The sequence below is a fragment of the Salmo trutta genome, chromosome 17 (genome assembly GCF_901001165.1).
Source record: "Salmo trutta chromosome 17, fSalTru1.1, whole genome shotgun sequence".
NCBI lineage: Eukaryota > Metazoa > Chordata > Actinopteri > Salmoniformes > Salmonidae > Salmo > Salmo trutta.
Genome location: NC_042973.1, coordinates 29,961,835 through 29,985,962, shown reverse-complemented (window position 1 = coordinate 29,985,962; position 24,128 = coordinate 29,961,835). Strand labels below are relative to the sequence as shown.

The 24,128-nt window shown below is 41.6% G+C and overlaps 2 protein-coding genes across 7 annotated transcripts in view; one reads left to right on the top strand and one right to left on the bottom strand.

The window, feature by feature from the left end:
- Positions 1-17,328, top strand: part of LOC115152001 (S phase cyclin A-associated protein in the endoplasmic reticulum) — a 96,692-nt gene extending 79,364 nt beyond the window's left edge. For all 5 annotated transcript variants that reach the window (XM_029696422.1, XM_029696419.1, XM_029696424.1 and 2 more), the window contains 4 exons: positions 4,543-4,692; positions 11,389-11,580; positions 16,155-16,203; positions 16,447-17,328. In XM_029696422.1, coding sequence (XP_029552282.1) covers positions 4,543-4,692; positions 11,389-11,580; positions 16,155-16,203; positions 16,447-16,550 — 495 coding nt within the window. In that variant the 3' untranslated portion in view covers positions 16,551-17,328. The remainder of the gene's footprint in view (positions 1-4,542; positions 4,693-11,388; positions 11,581-16,154; positions 16,204-16,446) is intronic.
- A 2,339-nt stretch (positions 17,329-19,667) lies between these two features.
- LOC115152000 (insulin gene enhancer protein ISL-2B) lies at positions 19,668-24,118 on the bottom strand. Of its 2 annotated transcripts, XM_029696417.1 has the most exons (6): positions 23,499-24,118; positions 22,958-23,147; positions 22,378-22,637; positions 21,233-21,516; positions 20,705-20,872; positions 19,668-20,373 (listed from the first exon to the last, which is right to left on the bottom strand). In XM_029696417.1, the coding sequence occupies exons 1-6, from the start codon at positions 23,554-23,556 to the stop codon at positions 20,257-20,259; spliced, it is 1,077 nt and encodes a 358-aa protein (XP_029552277.1). In that variant the 5' UTR covers positions 23,557-24,118; the 3' UTR covers positions 19,668-20,256. The 2 variants fall into 2 exon arrangements, with proteins under 2 accessions (XP_029552277.1, XP_029552278.1); XM_029696418.1 differs by lacking the exon at positions 23,499-24,118 and having other exon boundaries at positions 22,963-23,053.
- Positions 24,119-24,128: the final 10 nt, after the last annotated feature.

The following is a 24,128-nucleotide window of genomic DNA, read 5'->3' as shown; positions in this document are numbered from 1 at the left end:
CGTAGCCTATGTGAGCAAGACCTTTAAACAGGTCAACATTCACAAAGCTGCGGGGCTTGACAGTTTACCAGGATGTGTACTCAAAGCATGCACGGACCAACTAGCAAGTGTCTTCACTGACATTTTCAACATCTCCCTGACCAAGTCTGTAATATCTACGTTTTGAACAGAACACCACTGTGCCCAAGAAAACGAAGGTAACCTTCCTAAATGATTACCGCCCCGTAGCACTCACGTCAGTAGCCATGAAGTGCTTTGAAAGGCTGGTCATCGCTCACATCAACACCATCATGCCGGAAACCCTAGTCCCACTCCAATTTGCATATGGCCCTAACAGATCCACAGATGACGCAATCACACTCCACACTGCCCTTTCCCACCTGGACAAAAGGAACACCTATGCGAGAATGCTGTTCATTGACTACAGCTCAGCGTTCAACACCATGGTGCCCACAAAGCTCATCACTAAGCTAAGGGTCTAAACACCTCCCTCTGCAACTGGATCCTGGACTTCCTGACGTGCCGACCCCAGGTGGTAAGGGTAGTCAACAACACATCTGCCACGCTGATCCTCAACACTGGGGCCCCTCAGGGGTGCGTGCTTAGTCCCCTCCTGTACTCCCTGTTCACCCACGACTGCATGGCCAAGCACGACTCCAACACCATCATTAAGTTTGCTGATGACACAACAGTGGTAGGCCTTATCACCGATAACGATGAGACAGCCTATAGGGAGGAGGTCAGAGACCTGGCAGTGTGGTGCCAGGACAACAACCTCTCCCTCAATGTGAGCAAGACAACGGAGCTGATCGTGGACTATAGGAAAAGGAGGGCCAACCAGGCCCCCATTTTAAAATTGATAGGGCTGTAGTGGAGCGAGTCAAGAGTTTCCACATCACCAACAAACTGTCAGGGTCCACACACACCAAGACACCTTTTTCCCCTCAGGAGACTGAAAAGATTTGGCATGGGTCCCCAGATCCTGAAAGTTCTACAGCTGCACCATCAAGAGCATCCTGACCGGTTGCATCACCGCCTGGTATGGCAACTGCTCCTCATCTGACCGTAAGGTGCTACGGAGGGTAGTGCATATAGCTTAGTACATCACTGGGGCCAAGCTTCCTGACATCCAGGACCTATATACTAGGCTATGTCAGAGGAAGGCCCAAAAAATTGTCAAAGACTCCAGTCACCCAAGTCATAGACTGTTTTCTCTGCTACCACAAGCAGCACCGGAGCGCCAAGTCTAGGACCAAAAGACTCCTTAACAGCTTCTATTTGCAAGCCATAAGACTGCTGAACAATTAATCAAATGGCCACCTGGACTATTTGCACCCCCCCCCACTCGCTGTTTATTATCTATGCATAGTCACTTTACAAATTACCTCGACTAACCTGTACCCCCACACATTGACTCGGTACCGGTACCCCCTGTATATAGCCTTGTTATGTGATTTTCTTGTTACTTTTTGATTATTATAAAAAATATGATTTAGTAAATCTTTTCTTAACTATTTATTGAACTGCAGTGTTGGACCTGTTGGGGATAGGGGGCAGTATTGAGAATTTTGGAAAAAATATGTGCCCATTTTTAACTGCCTCCTACACCAACTCAGAAGCTAGAATATGCATATTATTGTTCAGGTTTGGATAGAAAACACTCTGAATTTTCTAAAACTGTTTGAATGGTGTCTGTGAGTATAACAGAACTCCTATGGCAGGCAAAAACCTGACAAGGTTTCAAGCAGGAAGTACACTTTCTGACAAGGAGTCGTGCGTCTTGCATCTGTTTATTGAAAAGTAAGGATCTTAGCTGTAACGTGACAATTCCCAGGGCTCCGATAGGCTCTCAGAACCCGGGAAATACCTGAAGGTTGACGAGGGAGCCTCAGGCTGAAACACATTATCGGCTTTGGTAAGTGGCGGCTCAGAGGACCTTTGAATGAGGCGCGTGCACGATTCGCTCCTGAGGAGAAATTTAATTCGGCTGTTTAGGCTCAATGCATATTCCCGGTCGGAATATTATCCCTTTTCTACGAGATAAATGGCATAAAAATTGGTTTTAAACAGCGGTTGACATGCTTCGAAGTACGGTAATGGAATATTTAGACATTTTTTGTCACGCCAATGCGCCATGCGCGAGACCGTGATGAAGCATTCTGATAGTGTCTAGAACTCACGAACAAAACGTCGCTGTTTGGATATAACGATGGATTATTTGGGACCAAACCAACATTTGTTATTGAAGTAGAAGTCCTGGCAGTGTATTCTGACGAAGAACAAGCAAGGTAAGAACATTTTTCTTATAGGAAATGTGATTTTGGTGGAGGCTGACCTAGGTGGGTGTCTAAATAGCTAGCCCTGTGATGCCGGGCTATGTACTTAGATTATTGCAAAATGTGCTTCATCCGAAAAGCTATTTTGAAATCGGACATATCGAGTGCATAGAGGAGTAATGTATCTATAATTCTTAAAATAATTGTTATGCTTTTTTATGAACGTTTATCGTGAGTAATTTAGCAAACTGTTAGTAAATTCCCCGGAAGTTTGCGGGGGTTATGCTAGTTCTGAACGTCACATGCTAATGTAAAAAGCTTTTTTTTATATATAAATATGAACTTGATTGAACAGACATGCATGTATTGTATAACACAATGTCCTAGGTGTGTCATCTGATGAAGATCATAAAAGGTTAGTGCTGCATTTAGCTGTGGTTTGGGTTTATGTGACATGATATGCTAGCTTGAAAAATGGGTGTCTGATTATTTCTGGCTGGGCACTCTGCTGACATAATCTAATGTTTTGCTTTCGTTGTAAAGCCTTTTTGAAATCGGACAGTGGGGTTAGATTAACGAGATTCTTGTCTTTAAATAGCTGTAAAATAGTCATATGTTTGAGAAATTGAAGTAATAGTATTTCTAACGATTCAAAAATCGCGCCACTGGATTTCAGTGGCTGTTACGTAGGTGGGACGAGTTCGTCCCACATGCGCCAGAGAGGTTAAAGGGCTTGTAAGTAATCATTTCACGGTAAGGTCTACACCTGTTGTATTCGGCGTGTGTGACAAATGCAATTTGATTTGACATCCCTGTGCACAAGCATCAGGCAACACAAATATCCCTCTTTCCTCTTCCTGGCAGCAACAAGGCCATGTGTAACTGATCGACAGGCAGCAGAGGCCAGGTCTCAGAGCTGCTGCCATTGGACTGGAGTATTTATCCTCAGGATAAAGCTGACCTCTCGGACATAAACATGAGTGTCCCCTGACCCAGGGTCAGCTGCTGAGGTTAAATGGAGCACTGTGGGTCAGAAATGCGGATGGACCTGAGTGATTAGTGCTGTAGCCCGAGCCATACATTACCAACTCTGATGAAGAGAGAATGACAGCTTCACTATGCTCAGGCAGCGCATTAACAGAATGGCGTAAGGGAGGAAGTGGGAGAGTTATTAATTATTTTAATACCTGTGGGTAATTACCACAGAGGCTGCTCTCCCTCGGCTCCGCCATGCTCAGGCTATTTAAAACAGCTGGAACTCAAAGCTTTTCAGTGCCAACGTTTTTATGAACATTTTAAATAATGTTTTTTGTGGCCTGTGTTGTAATCACCTTGTGGTTCACATTACCCCACAGTAGTGCCGACTAATAAGCACTACAGTAGATGCTGAGCTGCTCTCTCTTCTCATTGGCCATTTTGCTAGGCCTCAACTACCAAATAGGGTGGTTAGAGGGGATTTCAAGCTGAAAAAGACACTGCTGGTGATGAGTTATTTAGCAAATATTTGAGAAGTCTATTTTCAAGTAAATTAATAAGATATATTAGTATTTAATCACCAACCTTTTGGTGCCCATTAAAACAGACAGTATATTCAGCCTTTGCATTCATTCACTAACAAAATATAGGGTTCAGTTTGTCTCGCTGTTCTAAGACTGATGGGTATGGTTAGATTACAGTTGTGGAGAAATAGAGCTCTGTCTCCAGTATTGCAGGGTGTTATATTGAGAGTGTAGACAGCAGTAAGGCTCAGGTCTGCTAACAGGAGTGGGCTTCTCAGGTAGGTACTATTTAGGAGACTGTTTACCTCCTCCCCTCATCAGTCCCAAAACCTCATACATACACCCCAACCTGATTCCAGTGTGTTTTTTCTCTGCTTACCCTGTGGTGCTCAGTCATGCTGACATGTTTAATAAATACTGTCTGTGGGCCTCTGATAGCATCTCATCTTCTGGGGGATTGGGGTCCCTCTGGTAGGACCCCCTTGTGTTGGGGCTGGGGAGAGACCCCCTAGCAGGAGTCCCTGTACACTGCATCAACCAGTCTGAATCTCTACCCGCTAAAGCACACAAATCCCTCTCCTCTCTTTTAATTTAGCAAATCCAGCCTCACGTGTATTAGCATCATAGTGTTGATTTTCTACTTTTTAGGACGGTTGTTGTTCGCTATCCAGTTAGATTTAGTGAATGTCTCTAGCTAGCTTGTGTCTGCTTTGTGTTTGTGGTTTCTGTGGTGTTTGAATGCTGATGCTTTTTCTGTGCCATCTCAGACTGTTCTAGGTGCTGAGGGGCTGTCCCTTGCTTTCCGCCACATAGTGAGCTCCCTGCTGTGGTACTGCTCTCAGCACTCATCTGAAGAGCTGCTGCAGGAAGTCATTATCTGTGTGGGCTACTTCACCGTCAACCACCCTGACAACCAGGTAAAGGTCTAACACACACACACACACACACACACACATACTCAAATATGTAATAAAGTCAATGTTGTTGTTTCATGCCTTTTCTTTAGTTATCACCATAAACTGTTGTAATTTGAGACATTCGTAGGGTCTGAAATGATTGACACCCTTGATAAAGATGAGCAATAATGACTATAAGTAAATATCATTCAAATCCTGAGCTATATTGTATGCTCTAAAGTGGGGAGATTATTTTATACTAATACAATTGCTCAGAGAAAGATTTTTTTCTCAAAAAGGTAGGGGGGCAAAATTGACACACCTAAAGATTATTATATATAAAGTAGTCAAAACTGTAGTATTAAGTCCCATATTCCTAACATGCAATGACAACATCAAGCTTGTGACTACAAACTTGTTGGATGCATTTGTAGTTCGTTTTGGTTGTGTTTCAGATTATTTTGTGCCCAATAGAAATGAATGGTAAATAATGTGTTGTGTCATTTTAGACATACCCCCAAGAGAGTGTTTGAATTATTTTATACAGTCATTATTTCTCAAGGGTGTCAATCATTTCAGTCCCCACTGTATCTGTTCTGTTTCAGAAATATGAGATGAATGGTATCTGGTTTGGCATTGTGGCCCTGTTGCAACAGTCTGTCTATATAATGATACTTCTGTTTCCTTTACATGCTTCTGATAACGTATCATTAGATGAAGAGAGGGTGTAGTTTTTTGTGGTTCATACAAAAGCAACAAGAGCCACCTCTTTAAAGATTCATATGCTGCCACCTCTGTGCTATTGGGCTGTGGGTTGTCTATTGTCCCTCAGTCAGAGTAGCATGGTCCATTGTTCTGTCCCAGTGGAGCTGCCAGTTCTCTCTAGTGTTGTGTGCTTTACTGTGTTGGCCCAGGCCTAGTGTTAAGGCTACTGGGCCTATGTGGCTGTGAGCAGGATGTGATGGAGCAGACTTGGCTGCTGTGTAATTGGCTGTCATGCATGGTCTGTCTACTGGGCCCCTGAGCAGCTTACAAGTGCTACAGTTGGCCAGGCTTTAGTTAAATGAAGCCTGACCCTCAGTGCCAGCCATCGAGCTTTACCTCAAACCTCTGCCTTTTTAATGTCCTCACAGGCGCGGTCAACCACGCAGCAATTTATAGGCGGATTTCAGATTCTAATTTCCAGGATGTTTTAGTCCTAATTAAAGAATCTGCCTCCATTTTATGGCAGTTCAGCTCTCCTCCGCTGCTCCTATCCAATTTAATTATTTTGATGTACGCAATTAGCATTTGTTGGCCTGATTTGCATATTATATTGGATAATTGAATGAGGACCGATGATTGAATTAGGGGGGGTGACAGATGATTGGGCTTTGTACTTGCCCAGCAAAGTTAACCTAACAGTCTGCCTGGGAGTAGCAGACCTTTGCATATTCATTTATGACCAGCGCACTTTGCTAATTTGAAATGCCCTAATGCAAAGTCTTCAACCTGCGACTTCCAATCAGGGCACAAGCTGCTGACAATTTAGTAAATGTTATATGTTGCCTTTGTCTATCTGCTCCAATGTCATCCCAGAGAGGGTAAAATCAGCGTTTAGGACTTGTTCCTTTTATTGTTTATTTGATAGGTGTGACAACCCTTTGAGAAAATGTGAGGAAACGTAAAGAGCGATCCTTAGCAACCTCCGTGGACTGATCCTGGCCAGTGGCACGGTTCCTGGAATTTGTCCATGTGATCTGGGCCCTGAAAAGAGCAGGATGGATGGAGTAGAGGGGAATATTTGGAGTAGCTTTAGCTTTTCTCAGACTAATGTAAGCATTGGCAGAGCACAAAAGCAGGCCCGCCCGTGCGGTCACGCAGACTGCTGATTCACTGTCGGCAGGCAGGCACACCAGCCTTTGTTTATATGTGTTGCGCTAGAAATAACGCTGCTCATAAAACGTAGAACTTTGAAGACGGTCTTTGTAGATCTATATTCTCCCTGCTCTGAGGGTATGAATAACTCAGCTTGTCACATAGAAAGCCATTGGGAGAGTGACATATGTAGCCTTGTGTGTGTTTAAGTGTTTCGGCTCACAGGGCCATGTGGCCATATGTTTTCATTGTCTTTTGGGAGAACCCATAGAGACAGTCACACTAAAAAGGGGCTAAATGGAACTTGTTTTGTAACTGCCATGTTCCTTGTCTCGTGAGGGGATAAGTACCGGTAAGCTCCCGCCTCTTTTTCTTCCCAACCTCCCAGTGATTCATTTGTGAGTCATTCATGGTGATGATCTCTAGGTTCTTTAAAATGTAGGAACAGTAAATGCTAGCGATGTTGACACGTTAACCTAGACCCCTGGCTTTGCTTGCTTTCCATTTCATGACCAGTTCCAGACTATGGAAAGTTTTCAGTAGCTTAATGCAATTTCCCAAATTGACTTAAATTGACATTAATTCATGCCGACACTTGCAATGCATTTACTACTCAGATGCAATATTTCAGTTCACTATGAAGTCTACTGTAAAATAGAAAACTATCTGCTTGTGAACTGCAGTAGGCCCCTTCCCAGACTGACATCCCACACATCAGTGTTATCTGCAGCCAGATGAGCCCCAGTCCTTCCGTTTCTATACGAGGGTGTTTCCTCTGCCCTGCAGACTCCAGCTCACAGCTCTGGGCCTGTAATCCCTGATCAACTCCCCATTACTGCCAACACAACCCTAACCCTTCACGCCTTCATGGGGAGCCAGCCCAGTGCTGGGGAATGCACTCTATGTCTCCTACTATACACCAGAGTAAACACACACCGACTCAGACTGGTGACTGGCAGGTAAGGGCTGATTGTTAGCTCTGTAGATGATTTACACACTCCATATTGGGAGGGCCCAGGTCCAACTAACTTCAGTGTAGTTAAGGGGACATTTTCCCCATAAACCTTCCATATCTTTTTAAAGAGGTTGTATTTGCAGAATGACTCATTTTGATTGTGGCTTTTGGCAGTTTCAGAACGGCATCATCTGCTGTAAGATCTAGAGTAAGTTGACAAGGTTATTAGGCAGATAAATCTAGAATAATTAAAAGTTATTTAGCAAACACCGTGTTTTATGTGGTTTATAGGAGATGAATACCCTTGGCCTGTCTCTTAAAAGCCATGGTGGGATCTTCTCTTCTTGTCCAGGGGATATCTTAAGTCAATGTCCAAGTCGACATCTGATTGTCAGTTGACAATTTACATCGTCTCATTTAGGTGGTAGCTAGTTGTTAAGAGGCCCATTCAGCAGTAGCTTGTCTTCCTGAAAAAAAACTCTGTCCTCTAATATCATCTGCCCCTCTCTCTTATCACTAAGGCCGTTCCTTCGCTAGGGTAACTCCAGTGTGTAGAGGGAGGCTTGGCAGAGCTTCAGGTTTGTGGCCCTGTTTTGAAGGCTGACATGGTTCCTCTAGCTGAGGTGTCTGGGTCTGTCTAGACAGCATGCAGAACAGAGACTACTCCACTGTCCACTCATCCACGATAGTCTCCCTATGTGTGGAGGAATCTCACATTTAACAGGTTTCATGTGCTGGAATTACAGTACAGGTTCACTCTGACTCTTAGAAGTTGTCAAATCTAGCTAGCTAACTAACCTTGGTTATTGCATGAGAGTTTTATTTTTGGTAACACTTTATTTGGATAGTCCATACCGCCTGGTTTCCGCTTCAACTTGGGCTTTCCCAAGGTTTTGTTTGCGTTTCGGAACATTAACTTTACACACTCTCTGTTGTCAGTGGACAGCAAAGTGGTTATGTAATGGCGAGTCATAAAAGAGCAGGCCTGTTTGAAAAGGCAGATCTCTGTAGTTAAGACAGACCAGAACCACCAGGCACTCGAGCTTTACGGGTCTGTGTTAAACTGCGGCTTGATTCATGGCTTCAGACAGACGCTTACTGGACCTTCTTTTATGATGTCAGGGTTTGAATAGATACTTCCAGTGGACAGGAACACTGTGTGGGGCACTGTTATTGCTCTTCACCTGGGGTGATGCCTACAGAGTCCTGGAAAGTTGCCTGTAGACTTGGTTTCTGTAGGACTAGGTAACCTCTGGTCTGTGGCTGCCAGCTGGCCTTGTTTTACAGTGCCTTCAGAAAGTATTCACACACCTTGACTTTTTCCACATTTTGTTGTTACAGCCTGAATTTGAAATTGATTCAATTGAGATTGTGTCACTGTCAATTATGTTTTTAGACATTTTTACAATTTAATTAACAGTTAAGTTAGTATTCATCCCCTTTGTTATGGCAAGCCTAAATAAGTTCAGGAGGAAAAATGTGCTTAACAAGTCACCTAATAATGTGAATGAACTCAATAATCGTGTTTAACATGATTTTTTGGAATTACTACCTCATCTCTGTACCCCACACATACAATTCTATGTAAGGTCCCTCAGTCCCGCAGTAAATTTCAAGCACATTCAACCACAAAGACCAGGGAGGTTTTCCAATGCCTCGCAAAGAAGGGCACCTTTTTGGTAGATGCGTAAAAAAATCTATAATCAAACATTGAATATCCCTTTGAGTATGGCGACGGTATTAATTAAGAGGGTACAGAATAAAAATATTCCAAAACATCTTGTTTGCAATAAGGCACTGACGTCAAACTGTAAAAATGTGGCAAATAAATGTACTTTATGTCCTGAATACAAAGTGTTATGCTTGGGGTAAATGCAACACATCACTGAGTACCAATCTTCATATTTTCAAGCATGGTAGTGGCCGCATCGTGTTATGGGTATGCTTGTCATCGGTAAGGACTATGAATTTTTTTAGAATAAAAATAAATGTAATAGAGCTAAGCACAGGCAAAATCTTAGAGGAAAGCCTGGCTCAGTCTGCTTTCCAACAGACACTGGGAGACAAATTCACCTTTCAGCAGGACAACAACCTAAAACACAAGGCCAAATGTACACTGGAGTTGTTTACCTAGAAGACAGTGAATGTTCCTGAGTGGCCTTGTTACAGTTTTACTTAAATCAACTTGAAGATCTATGGCAAGACTTCAAAATGGATGTCTACCAATAATCAACCAATTTGACAGCGCTTGAAGAATTTAAAGAATAATGTACAATCCAGGTGTGCGAAGCGCTTTAGAGACTTACCCAGAAAGACACAGCTGTAATCACTGCCAAAGGTGATTGTAACATGTATTGACTAAGGGGTGTGATTACTTATGTGACTGAGATATTTCTGTATTTTATTTTCAATAAATGTGAAAACGTTTCCTAAAACAAAGTTTTCACTTTGTCATTATGGGCTATTGTTTGTAGATAGGTGAGAATCTCATAATCAAATGTATGACCTTCTTCTCTGGCCGTTCCTCCTCCGGCAGTGTTGCAACGGAAAGATTGATTCGGTCATCTAGGATCTTGCAAAGTCCTGCAACTAGCTCCTAAAATAAAAATAAGCAGCTCCATTTTGAAAACAATCAGATCTTCCCCTTTTTTCCTTCTGTACAGTGGAGTTAACGTTTGATTCTTGCATTACATGACAAAGTGAAAATACAGGGTATTTAGGTATCCTCCTAGTGAACCTGCATGTTTGTGAGTTCATCTTTGTTTACCTCATTGAGAATTTGCTTTAGTTGCGTGCCAGTGGAGACTTACTCCCCTAAAGAGCCTCTTGTTTTAGCTGGTCAGTAAAGAATCTTTACAGACATTAATAGGAAGAGGCATCGCCTGTGGCCCTTTGAACACTGCTATAGAACAGAGCTTTGAGGAGCTTCACCTTGAAATTATAAAAGCAGTGAATTATCGCTATGTTTATCCTACCCATAAACCTTAAAGTGCATTATCAAAGAGAGAATGCATTGGAAGAGTATTGTTAAGTGTATTCTCCAAATCTTGTAAATCCTCTGAATTTATGTCACTGTGGCCAGGGGACCTCACCCTACCCTTCTGGTTCCTATTTCAGCTGAGCCCCAGCCTGGGTCTCTGTACCTGTAAAGCAGTGGGGTGTTTTTCCAGACAGGATTTACTGTGGTGACCCCCCCAGTTTTCAGAGAAGTGCTGATGGCCTTCCCAGGCTCTGGGGAGATGCCCTGAGCATTAGGCCAGGACCCCTTCCTTTGGACCAGTTCCCGCTCTAATCAAACTAGGCTGGACGTGATTTGGTTTTAATATTGGTGGGCCGGATGTAATTGTGTGATTGATGGCCGCTGGTAAAGGGGAGCAGGATGTCAGCCGGGTGAGAACTCCGTTAATGGTATTGCTCATTTCTTAGTGGTGGTGGTAAGGCTACAGTGGAGGTCTGTTCACCCTCCCCCCCACCCCTATGCAGTGCATGCCCTCTCAACCTAAGCTGCACAGTGCACATCCACAGGGATATGGTCTGGTGTTGCCTTCAATATCTCAATGACACTCACACAGTTGGAGATAACTGTTACCGGGTAAAACATAAAAGCCTATATCTTTTGATAATGAAGTCCAGATATTTCTCATCAAGAAGATATTTCACATTACTATTTCTTGTTGCCCCCATTTCACAACAGCTTGGAAATTACCTGCAGTACAAAGGAAGAGCAAAACATCCCATCATTGTGTTTTATAACCTGTAATTGTGTGGTGGGATGCTGTGCCCTCCAGTTCTCCTCCTAATGGGTGTTTGTGTGTTGTTTTAGTGGCAGATTTACGGGTGGGAGGGGTGCAGGGCAGTGATTTATGGCTGGCACTGGCTGACTGGCCCTGCTCTGTGTGTTCCAGGTGATAGTGCAGTCTGGCCGCCAGCCCAGTGTGCTGCAGAAACTGTGTCAGCTGCCCTTCCAGTACTTCAGCCACCCGCGCCTCATCAAAGTGCTCTTCCCCTCACTCATCTCAGCCTGCTTCAACAATCCCCAGAACAAGGTTATCCTGCAACAGGAGATGAGCTGTGTGCTACTGGCCACCTTCATACAGGTAACACACACACACTGATGTTTTGGCGACGCTTTCATTTTCTGAATGCTATGAGACTTCTTGACATTAAGCTCAGGTGTATCCTGTTTCCATTCTTCATCCTTGATGTTTCTACAACTTGATTGGAGTCCACCTATGGTACATTCAATTGATTGGACATGATTTGGAAAGGCACACACCTGTCTATATAAGGTCCCACAGTTGACAGTGCATGTCACAGCAATAACCAAGCCATGAGGTCGAAGGAATTATCCGTAGAGCTCCGAGACAGGATTGCGTTGAGGCACAGATCTGGGGAAGGGTACCAAAACATTTCTGCAGCATTTAAGGTCTCCAAGAACACAGTAGCCTCCATCATTCTTAAATGGAATAAGTTTGGAACCACCAAGACTCTTCCTAGAGCTGGCCGCCTGTCCAAACTGAGCAATCGGGGGAGAAGGGCCTTGGTCAGGGAGGTGACCAAGAACCCGATGGCCACTCTGACAGGACCTTCCAGAAGGACAACAATCTCTGCAGCACTCCACCAATCAGGCCTTTATGGTAGTGGCCAGACTGAAGCCACTCCTCAGTAAAAGGCACATGACAGACCGCTTGGAATTTGCCAAAAGACGCCTAAAGGACTCAAACGAGGAAAAACAAGATTCTCTGGTCTGATGAAACCAAGATTGAACTGAATGCCAAGCATCACGTCTTGAGGAAACCTGGCACCATCCCTACGGTGAAGCATGGTGGTGGCAGCATCATGCTGTGGGGATGTTTTTCAGTGGCAGGAACTAGGAGACTAGTCTGGATCGAGGGAAAAATGAATGGAGCAAAGTACAGAGAGATCCATGATGAAAACCTGCTCCAGAGCGCTCAGGATCTCAGACTGGAGCGAAGGTTCACAATCCAACAGGACAACAACCCTAAGCACACAGCCAAGACCACACAGAACTGGCTTCGGGACAAGTTTATGAATGTCCTTGAGTGGCCCTACCAGAGCCCAGACTTGAACCTGATCTAACATCTCTGGAGAGACCTGGAAATAGCTGTGCAGTTACGCTCCCCATTCAACCTGATAGCACTTGAGAAGATCTGCAGAGAAGAATGGGAGAAAATTCCCAAATACAGGTGTGCCAAGCTTGTAGAGTCATACCCAAGAAGACTGGAGGCTGTAATCGGTGGCAAAGTTGATTCAACAAAGTACTGAGTACTCTGAATACTTGTGTCAATGTGATATTTAAGATATTTCTTTTTAATAAATTTTTGCTTTGTCCTTATGGGGTATTGTGTGTAGATTGATGAGGGGGAAAAAACTATTTCATCCATTTTAGAATAAGGCTGTAATGTAACTAAATGTGGAAAAGTCAAAGGGTCTGAACACTTTCCAAAAGCACTGTATACACTGAGTATACAAAACATTAAGAATACCTACTCTTTCCATGACATTGACTGACCAGGTGAAAGCTATGATCCCTTATTGATGTCAAGCGTTGGAGTCAACATGGGCCATCCCTGTGGAATGCTTTCGACACCTTGTAGAGTCCATTCCCCGACGTATTGAGGCTGTTTTGAGGGAAAAGGGTGGGGGGAGTTCAACTCAATATTAGGAAGGTGTTCTTAATGTTTGGCATACTGTGTTTATTTACACACTGAGGTTGGAATAATACTGTGAAATTGTGAAAATTTTGGTAATTCCCTTTTACTGCAAGGGCTGCTTGAAAAGACTGCCTGAAATTTCTGCCTGTTTTGGTGGGATGGAATTTTGGCCTGCCTAGTGACATCCCCTGGTGGTAAATTAGTCAGTAGACCAATAAGAAAGAGTTCCAAATCTCTCAGCCAATAAAAGCTAGTTTCCCGTTTTCCCAACCCCATTCAGGCTTCTTCCAGACAGTCCTAGCAAAATCCTTGTATGAGAAATTGCTCTTTAACTAAGAAGCTCTTTTAGTTACTTATTAGTCCTATTTTAATTGAAAACAGTCACAGTAAGGTACTTAATTGTTACCCAGAAATGATTTGATATTGATATCAAAGCAGCTGCATTGAACCTTTTTTAAATGTGTCTGTCTCCTGGTGGATATTTAGCACCTACATGGCTTCCTCAGTGGATTTACCTGCCAGTGGTTTAGCCTCCAGTAAACATGCTGTCTCCTTCATCTTCTCTGACAACATCGCCTCTCACCGCCCAGCTACCACCATTATTTACATTAAGATTAGCTCGCACAATAGAGGGACAGGCTATTGTAATTTCAGCTAAACAGTGGGAAGATCTATAGATTCCTCCTTCCCTGTCATTATTTATTATAGAATTAACCTGAGATGAAGCAAAAACTTGTTTTGCTAGTACTTTTGCTATTTTAATAGTATTAAAGGGATAGTTCACCCAAATTACAAAAGGACATATTGGTTTACTTAACCTATAAACAGTCTATGGACAGTATGTCCACAATCGTGCTTTGGTTTAGTTTCCCTGCCGTTGTTTCTAAATGCTAACTTCTTAGCATTTCTGGCACACATCCCATTCAAGTCGTGGGCCTGATATTGGCATTTTTTGCACATCATGTTCAAATCATTCAAAAGTACAGTGCCTATAATTGATTGTGAAATTCACCAAAGTCACTTATGGATGATTTGAACATGAGCAAAAATGCTACACTAAACAAAAATATGAATGCAACAATTTAAAAGATTTTGCTGAGTTACTGTTCATATAAGGAAATCAGTCAATTTAAATACATTAATGCCCTAATCTATGGATTTCACATGCCTGGGAAAACAGATATGCATCTGTTGGTGACAGATACCTTGAAAAAAAGGTAGGGATGTGGATCAGAACACCAGTCAGTATCTGGTGTAACCACTATTTGCCTCATGCAGCGCGACACATCTCCTTTGCATAGAGTTAATCAGGCTGTTGATTGTGGCCTGTGGAATGTTGTCCCACTCCTCTTCGATGCTTGTCCGAATTTACACTCATACTCATTGATCCAGAGCATCCCAAACATGCTCATTGGGTGACATGTCTGGTGAGTATGCAGTCCATGGAAGAACTGGGAAATGTTCAGTTTCCAGGAATTGTGTACAGATCCTTGCGACATGGGGCTGTGCATTATCATGCTAAAACAAGAGGAGATGGCGGCGGATGAATGGCATGACAATGGGCCTCAGGATCTCATCACGGTACCTCTGTGCATTCAAATTGCCATCGATAAAATTAATTTGTGTTAGTTGTCCGTAGCTTATGCCTGCCCATACCATAACCCCACCGCCACCATCAGCAAACCACTCACTCACATGACGCCATACATGCAATCTGCCCAGTTACAACGCCGAACTGCAGTCAGTTCAAGACCCTGGTGAGGATGACGAGCATGCAGATGAGCTTCCCTGAAACGGTTTCTGACAGTTTGTGCAGAAATTATTCAGTTGTGCAAACCCACAGTTTCATCTGGGTGGCTGGTTTCAGACGATCCCATAGGTGACGGAGCTGGATGTTGAAGTCCTGGGCTGGCGTGGTTACACGTAGTCTGCAGTTGTGAGGCCAGTTGGACATACTGCCAAATTCTCTAAAACAATGTTGGAGGCGGCGTATGGTAGAGAAATTAACATTCAATTATCTGGCAACATCTCTGGTGGACATTCCTGTAGTCAGCATGCCAATTGCACACTCCCTCAAAACTTGAAACATCTGTGGCATTGTTTTGTGTAACAAAACTGCATATTAGAGTGCTCTTTTATTGTCCCCAGCACAAGGTGCACCTGTGTAATGATCATGCTGTTTAATCAGCTTCTTGATATGCCACACCTGTCAGGTGGTTGGATTATCTTGGCAGAGGAGAAATGCTCACTAACAAGGATGTAAATACATTTTTGCTCTTAAAAACAACAAATATTAAGCTTTTTGTGCAGGTAAAATATTTCTGGGATCTTTTATTTCAGCTAAAGAAAGATGGGACCAACACTTTACATGTTGCGTTTATATTTTTGTTCAGTATAATATCGGTTCCGTGAATTGAATGGGATTTGTGCCACAAATGCTAAAACGTTAGCATTAGGAAACAGTACCAGCTACTGCTAGGGAAACTAAACCAAAGTGTGGATTGCTATCATACCTTGTACATAGATAGACTGCTTACAGAGTAAGGAAACCAATGTCATTTTATAGTTTGAGTGAACTATCCCTTTAAGGATATGGTTCATATTGAAATGATGAGTATATTGTGACATCTTTATAAGCTTTAATGTGTGTGTTAATCAGAACAGGGAAACATGCAGGGACTGCAAACAGAATGTATGAGTATGTAAAATAAACTGAGTTCTTTCGGATGTTCAAAACACACTGTTGTCAGGATCAAATCCGGCATCATGAAATCATTGCAAAATGAATGCAAAAGTTTATGTTTAAGGTAAAGTTATCTGTTCGTACCTTTTTTAGTTTGTTTAGCTTCAAGCATGATGAGTTATGGTTTGCTTAGATATGGTGGATAAAATGTTCAATTTCTTCACAGCTGGTGAACAATGGTGTCTGGCATCTCCCCTACTCCTGTCTTAATACTGTGGATCACTCTGACATATTCCTCTTTTATTTCCTCCAGGATGGTGCCTCAAGTGAGAACCATCCAGACAACAGAATGCAACAAGGAGGTAGGTATTCTTCAATGCCATTTTTCACTTTTTTTTTTTTTTAATAGTTTTGCATTAAAAGGTATTAATGCATTCACCAATTATTTTTTTTAAAAGGTGACAGTACAGTATTTTCAATTGAAAAATATGAATATACATAAATTGTTTTGGTTAATTGACGATTGTAATGCTTATATATTATTGTATAATCCTGAGGCATCTTGCTCAGACAAAAAAAAAATCTTATGGTTTATCACCATGCAGACAGAGTCTCTCAGCCACTGGATTACTGTGAGCTGTCCAACCGCTTTCCCAGAGACCAATGGGACTCAGCACTGCAGTTCTTCCTCAAGAAGCAGGAGGACTAATTCAGAATTGCATGCTGACCTCAAACACGCACATACACATGAAAAACACTACAAAGTAGAAACCGACACTTCACCCTCCATTCTACACTACATACTTTCCCATTTAGATTTGAAGTCTGCATATGGACTTATTCTTTAAAAATGCAGTTCTTAGCCTTCCCAAAACTCTTGAAGTCCTAGAAGACAAGGGATAAATCCTAACTTGAGATGCACATGTATAACTAAAATGTTTGTGTAAGTCATCCATCGATGTCCATGGGCGATTTGCACGAAAGTTTGAGTTGGAATTGAGTATTTTTGTGTATTTTTCCGTGAGTCACGCACAATAATTATGTTCCTTGTCCAACCAAGTCATTTACTTTCGTGTTGTGTTTCTATTGTGGCTAGAATGACAACGTAGCATAAGAGAGCAGAGATAATCAAAAGCACTCTCATAATGGTTAGATTACATAACATGTTAATCAATAATACTGTGTACTTCCTTTTAATTCCTTTAATATTTTCATATACAATTAAGATGTGAATGACCTGATCAGAATGTTTTTTCCCTGTAGTTATTTTACAGGCGTTGGGCAGTTTTGTACTTCAATATGTAAGTTACATAGCCGATATGTGTTTATTCTGTACATTTAAATTTGCTCTAGTAGGAGCTGTCCTGATTTCAAGTACAAATGTTTCCCTTGTTCTTGCCTTTATGCTGTGAAGAACTTACAAAATATAATTGATTTAGTAAATTACATTTTTATCCCATTAATAAATTATTTATTATTATGCATCATTCATTGTCCTCCAGTTATTTGTATCTAGACTGTGCAGCTCACTCATTCAAGTCTTAGTGATTTCCCCTATGTCTACTGATCGTCAAGTGACAATTAGGGAGAAGTTCTGACTGTAGCCTCTCTGCCTGTGTAATTTTGTGCCTGTACAGCATTGTAACATTTGTAATAGTGATTAATATCCCAGGTGGTGTGAGGAGCTGCGTTAAAACAAAATGGCTGGTCCTTCTCTATAGCAGACTCGGTTCTGCAGGCCCAGTCAATCCTCTACTCTTGCCTGGAGCAGACCAATCAAACCCAACAGTTAATTCAGAGCGCCCAGCATGGAGACATACAAGTGGATATTTTTTGAAAGAGAACTCCTAGAAATTAATGCAGTATTGAATAATTATTTTCAGTACGTAAACCTATACAGGGCTGGGTATATTCTCACAATTCTTGCCAAGTGTCTCTTCAACTTTAATATCAACTGAAGAGGTCTCTCATATTAAGGGATAGTAAATGCATAAGACTCAAAAACATTTCACATGCAGCATACTGCAGCTCTACAATGGGCCTGCCGCTTGAAAAGTAGCCTAGGTCTATTATTTCCCTGAAATAGTGTAGCCTACCCCTACCCCAAACTGTGGAGGAGCCTAATTATTTATACATCTTATATGCTTTAAGGTCAGGTTTATGACAGCTGATTACGTTAATAAGGGAAATGTGTCCATTAGATTCCTATCATTTGTTATCGGTTAGGTGAAATCCTGAAATGACGTAGGAAGAAATTACAGCATCTATTTTCATTCTGCCGCTCAGAGCGCAACGAATGCTGCTGTTTGGTCTAATGATATCTATCACATACAGTTAGATGGCTGATTGTCAACTGTAGATTTCCATACTATATAATTATCTGATCAAATGGAAATTAGATAAAACTGTTAAACCGCGATCTGACGTGCCAAAAGCCATATAGGCATTACTCACTTGATTTATTTGCCAGTTGTCTTGCAACCCCCCCTCTCTTAAATGGCTTTATGGACCAATTAATGAGTTGTGTAAATGACAGAAATATGCAACAATACAACTAACTACATAGCCTATCTAGGCCTATAGCCAGGTTAATGGATAAAACAATTCCAAAATTGGAGGCCTATGGATGCTGTTATTTTCTGTGCGACTTTGAAAGTTAACTTTTATTCTAGACATCGCCTTCCTTATATGCAAAACATGTATCAAGTGAATATGAATGTGTATATATTATGTTTAAGGGGGAAATAATTTGATTAGGCCTGTATCTCAAATCTATGCTTTGTTTCTAAAATGCCTTTTAACCACGATTATGAAATATTTCCAGAGGAAAGATTAGGTAGGGTATAGGGCAGAATTTGTTGGTCAGTAGGCTACTGTTGCATAGCTACAATTATTGACATAAAAGACTATGCATGGCAGGATAGGCCTAATGGATTTTTGATTTGATGCCAGAAGTCACATATAGAGACCTAGCTAGGACTACTATGTACTGTGCTGAAAGACTCATCATGTTTCCGATCGTGATTAAGAGGTTAAAATGCTGTTGCGTCCTCTGATCAGAAAGTTCATTCTCAACAACAAATTGTTGAGGTCTAGTATGTCGTCAGTATCTTGACCTGCGCTCCTTGTCCAGAGGCTATCCAGGATTTTGCCTGGAATGAAAATAAACCCAAGACATGCCAGTATGCGTTCGCAGGGTGGGAGTCCCCTTCAGCACAGACCCCAGCGACAGAGAGAGGTGGGTTTGTTGTGGTTCCATTCAATGTATCGTTTGCAGATGATGCCAAGCGTAGATAAGGAGCCGCCGAGCCCTGTCCTCTGTCTAGACTTGTGACTTTACAAGTGCAACTGGAATGATCACATCGCAAATCCATATGTGGAGGACAATTAAATAAACAATATGTTGTCCTCAATTGTATTTAACGAACAGGCCTCAATGTAGAAACGCTTGCATTTGACCAACTGTGATTCTGTTGCATTACGATTTTTGAATACGCCATTAAAATGATAGCCTACATCAAATTGATTTTCTCTAATGACTAACGCGATTCCCTGAAAGATTGTGGTCTTAACTGACATCACAGTGATTTATTTTGGATGGTTCGAAATTCATTTGAGATTCTATAGGCCTATTATATCTCAAACGTTTTTCAGCCTGGCTACATGGTTTAGATTAAGCCCATAGGCTTATGGCAACGCAAAACCCCCATGAAATAGCCGTTTCATAAATACATAGTGATTTATTTTGTCCATTTGAAATGTCGGTTACTATTTGATTGAATTTCTGCATCTATGAGATTTCACATGCAGAGTTCATTAGACATGAAACAGTTCATATGGGTTTATTACGATAGCCTACATTTTCGCATAATAAATATCAATAACTTACTTTTTCTTGAAAGGTTCCACAATCTGTATCCCATCCACTTAATTACAATATTTTACAAGGCTTGATTTGAAATCATCTCTAGAAATCATGCACATCTATAGAGTCATGGGTCTCCACATGGTCGCCACCCGACATAGGAAACTTACATAGATGAAACTATACAATTGTTGGCCACTATGGATAATGTTCTGATATGTCATCATTACAAGCTAGCGACTCATAATAAAGTTGAATGTTTGTAGATATAATCCTCACGTAGGCTATGTCCAACCATGTAGGTAAGATCCGAGGCTCAGCCTCTGCTTTAGTTATAGCCCTTGGTTGTCACTGGCTGGTAACTTAAAATTCATCCGATCCTGAGCAATGCAGACAGGTCCCTCCGTGAACAAATGGTGCATCCTCATAGACAAATCCAGCGTTATTGTTCTTTAAATAAGATGAAATCCTTTTCCTCTCAAAGCTGTTAACTAGCCAATTCTCATGCAGGGCACGCGGGAGCATGCTGGAGTTCGAAGCGTCACTGGTCTCACGTGTCCATCGGACTTGGTACCATGCTGTTCGGGGTGTCCGGTAACTGCGACGACAAGGAGGTCACATCACTGCCGGAGGAGTTCCCTTTGGAGCCCGATTCAGAAAAAGACACCTGCGATGGAAACGGTCGTTTTAATTAGCGTTTTTTTCTCCCAATTTTGCTTATTGCATATTTATATTGACCCTTATGTTTCGATGAAGTCCAATGCAAATATTAGGCCAATATGAATATTCATGTCAATCGACCAGCCTTCGAATTTGATGCTGAAAAGCAATTATTTAATTTAGAAATATTTGACTGAATAAAATCGCATTTTCTAATCTGAATTGAGATTGGCCATTCAGTGATCGAGTGGATGATATTTGAATAAACATACATTTATTGCAAAATGATCGTGTGTGTGTGTGTGTGTGTGTGTGTGTTTGGGAGAGTGTGTGCCTACCAACTGCCTGAAGGCGGGCTGGTCCAGGTCACTCTGCAAGGCGAACTCGCTCAGGGCCTTCCAGGGGGGCTGGTAAGTCTGCACCTCTACTGGGTTTCCTAGGACCGTGTTGTCGTGTCGAATTGGACTGCCTGCCACCATAGGTGTACCCGTCAGCCCCTGAAGATTCTACAGATAAAATATATCACAACAAACATCTCACCACCATCCATCTGATTTTCTCAACATTCAAAGTGCAATATGGTCGGCAGGTAGCCCAGTGGTTAGAGCATTGGGCCAGTAACCGATTCCCCGATCTGACAAGGTAAAAATCTGTCGTTCTGCCCCTGAACAAGGCAGTTAACCCACTGTTCCTAGGCCGTCATTGTAAATAAGAATGTGTATCGGTTATTTATCGGTTCTGACTTGCCTAGTTAAATAAAAATATCCCTTCATTACATTTTATTTCGCACGCCCTTTTAAATAACACCTTTATTTTTTATTAGACCAAAATGTTTATGTTGAATTGGAATGTCTAAATGAACTTACAGTTTTATCGATATGATGCTGTTGTTGAAGTTGCTTCATGAATATAGTTCTCTTCTTGTCTTTACAACGTTTGTTCTGAAACCAAACTCTGATGACCCTTGGGCTAAGACCGGTCATCTCTACCAATTGTTCTTTCATAAGAGCGTCTGGTCTTGGGTTGGCATTGTAACAGGTCCGAAGGGTATGAAGCTGCTTCTCGTTCAATACTGTTCGCACCCGAGTGGTTTTCTCTGACTGCTTGTGGACGTGGTTCCGATGAGGAGGCTGTCGAACGGACACAGGATCTGTGGGACAAATATTCAAAAGGAAATATCTTTGAAAATGTCATTTCCACTGACTGAGCCACATGTAGAAACGCAACGAAAAGTAATCATGACTGCTGATAGATAGACTTATTCTCCCTACTTCTCCCTAGCAATTACACAATCAGGCAGGAGCATAGGAAACTCACGAAGAAAAAAACAATCATAAAAAACATCCACATGCCACAGTGAAGAGGTCCTCAACCAAAAATAATAATCAAGATGATCATGTAATTTCGTGATAATTGATAAGATTCTTTGGTAAACTTTAATTAAACAGGCTATACAATATATCCCTTCAAATACTAACTCAAAAACATTTTGTGAATTACAAATACAATTTAAAATGCTTCCCACATAACAGTCATTTATTTTCTGTTGTAGAATCATATTTCGATCGACGTCTTTTATTCTCTCTTTTTCTAACTTCACACCTACAAACTCAAAACTTTCAGTATTTCAATTAACAAAAATATATCGACCATTGCAGCATACCCCGTTTACACAGCCAAAATGTTACCTTATCGTTTTCAAAATAAACGAACTGACATACACTTTAGTCTTAACTTTAACAACTTAATAGATACAAACAACACCCAATATGTTTTAATGAATGTTTAGTCTACCAATGAAAGTAATGTAATAAACCTATAGGCTTAAAAGTCTGCACACTTGATCAGTGAAAGGAACATTTTGCAGACAAGTATAATAATAACTGTTATTATAAAAAAATATATTATTTTACAATTATTATTATTATTATGCTATATCCTTTCGTTGTTATTAACCTTATTATTAATATTATACTCTCATCATTATTACCACCATTATTCGTTCACTGACCAGCAATATGAAAAGACCTGGAGAGAATATTTCCCGGACTATTGGGGCTTCCCGCTGAGGCCCGTTCCAGAAGTAAACCGTGATCAGCCCGACACAGCAGCTCCTCGTCCCGCAGAGAGAACTCATCCCCCGGCACGAGATGCCGGCTGCACACCGAGCACCTAAAACACTCCATGTGGTAAACGTTGTCACGAGCTCTCATCACCAGATCACTGCTGCAGAAGCCAATGTTACATTTTGCACATTTAATCCCAAATAATCTGAAAAGGACATAGGAACATTGGTCTCAATACCTTATAATACATAACAAAACCATGCAATTTAGTCAGATGAAGGAGACGAATAGCCTACGACACAAGTCAACCTTTTTTATTGTATTTTTACCAAATAAACCAGAAACGTTGAATAGGTTGTACTATTCTCTCTCATGTGGAAACTGTTTAGTGTCAACAAGCAGTTTGAACAATTTTTCATACATTTCCACTTCAATAGGCCTAACTACAATTTTTTCACAATTGGGGCCTTTGGAAATTCCAAAGCTCTGAAATCATGTTAGTGAGGAAATGTAGTCAACTCCTACCTTACATAATCTCTTTTGCAGTATGTTTTGCCATCTCGGACGAAGCAAGTGCACGTCTCATCCAGGTACTGACTGCATTCCGAGCACTTCAGACACGCAGCATGCCACTCCAGGTCCGGGGCGACCCGCAGGATGTACTGGTCGTGGATCTGACTCCCACAGCCCACACACATTGCGATTCCAGACTTCTCTGTCGAATGCACAGTATATTAATGCTACCACCACCTACACCAATGTAATCACCAGATATACTCGCTAAATCCCCGCATGTTCGTCCAGTGTCCACTCTGCAGCATGCAACGGTGTCGTGTCCTGTTTTGTTATCCTTGTCATTTCCAGAACGAAGGGCCGTAACTATATACCGGTATAACTGACCGTAGACCTAAGATGTATTCACATCACCATTTTCAGTTATCGAAATTGACCAATGCAACAAAAAAATCGTGAAATGTTCCAATAATAGCCCAATATTGTTAACGATCAAGTCAATCTTAAATGTGCCTGGGTCAAAGTTAAAATACGGACACGAATGTTTACTTACTTTTGGAATGATCCCCCATATCACCCAAGAAAGAAGAATTGAATATAATATCCACCATACAGGAGGGATAGTGCAGGCCGATAGATGAAGAAATTGAGTGGTAGACTGCCGGGTCCCGTTCCTGGTTGACTGCTAACTTCTATTCCTCGATTGAGGTGGGAAGAGAAGAGCAATGTCCCACGCGCAGAGTGACGTCACATGTAAACCTGGACCTCTGTGCGTTTGGGGAGGGGGTAAACTATGCAAAGGCTTTGACTATGAAACAATAGACTACTTACTAGATCAGTGGTTCTCAACTGGTTTTTGCCTCCGGACCCAAATTGTTGGAAAACGATTTTAATGCTATATTGATAGTACACGTACCAATTATATGATAAGGGAAAAAGAGTCCCACCTTTTCATTTTCAATAATTACATTTTGCCCATATTCTTGATGAAGAATGCTAAAGTCACTGGTTTGAGACCAAAAAATCTACAAACTCTGCTAAATAGCGCTGCTAATAACTACTCTATTGAAAAGACTGTGATTAAAGAAAAATTGTTCAGAGGTTAAATTATAAAAAAACAAAAGTGAATTATCATTTCTACACACTTTAAATGCACGACCTACCGGTTGAGAATCGCTGTAGG

Excerpts from the sequence above, each read along its gene's own strand:
- LOC115152000 (XM_029696417.1), bottom strand. The coding sequence starts at position 23,556 with ATGGTGGATATTATATTCAATTCTTCTTTCTTGGGTGATATGGGGGAT. Across the intron at positions 22,638-22,957 it reads TGCAAAAGAGATTATGTAAG|ATTATTTGGGATTAAATGTG; the intron begins GTAGGAGTTGAC and ends TGTCCTTTTCAG. Across the intron at positions 21,517-22,377 it reads CAGGTCTTTTCATATTGCTG|ATCCTGTGTCCGTTCGACAG; the intron begins GTCAGTGAACGA and ends TTTGTCCCACAG.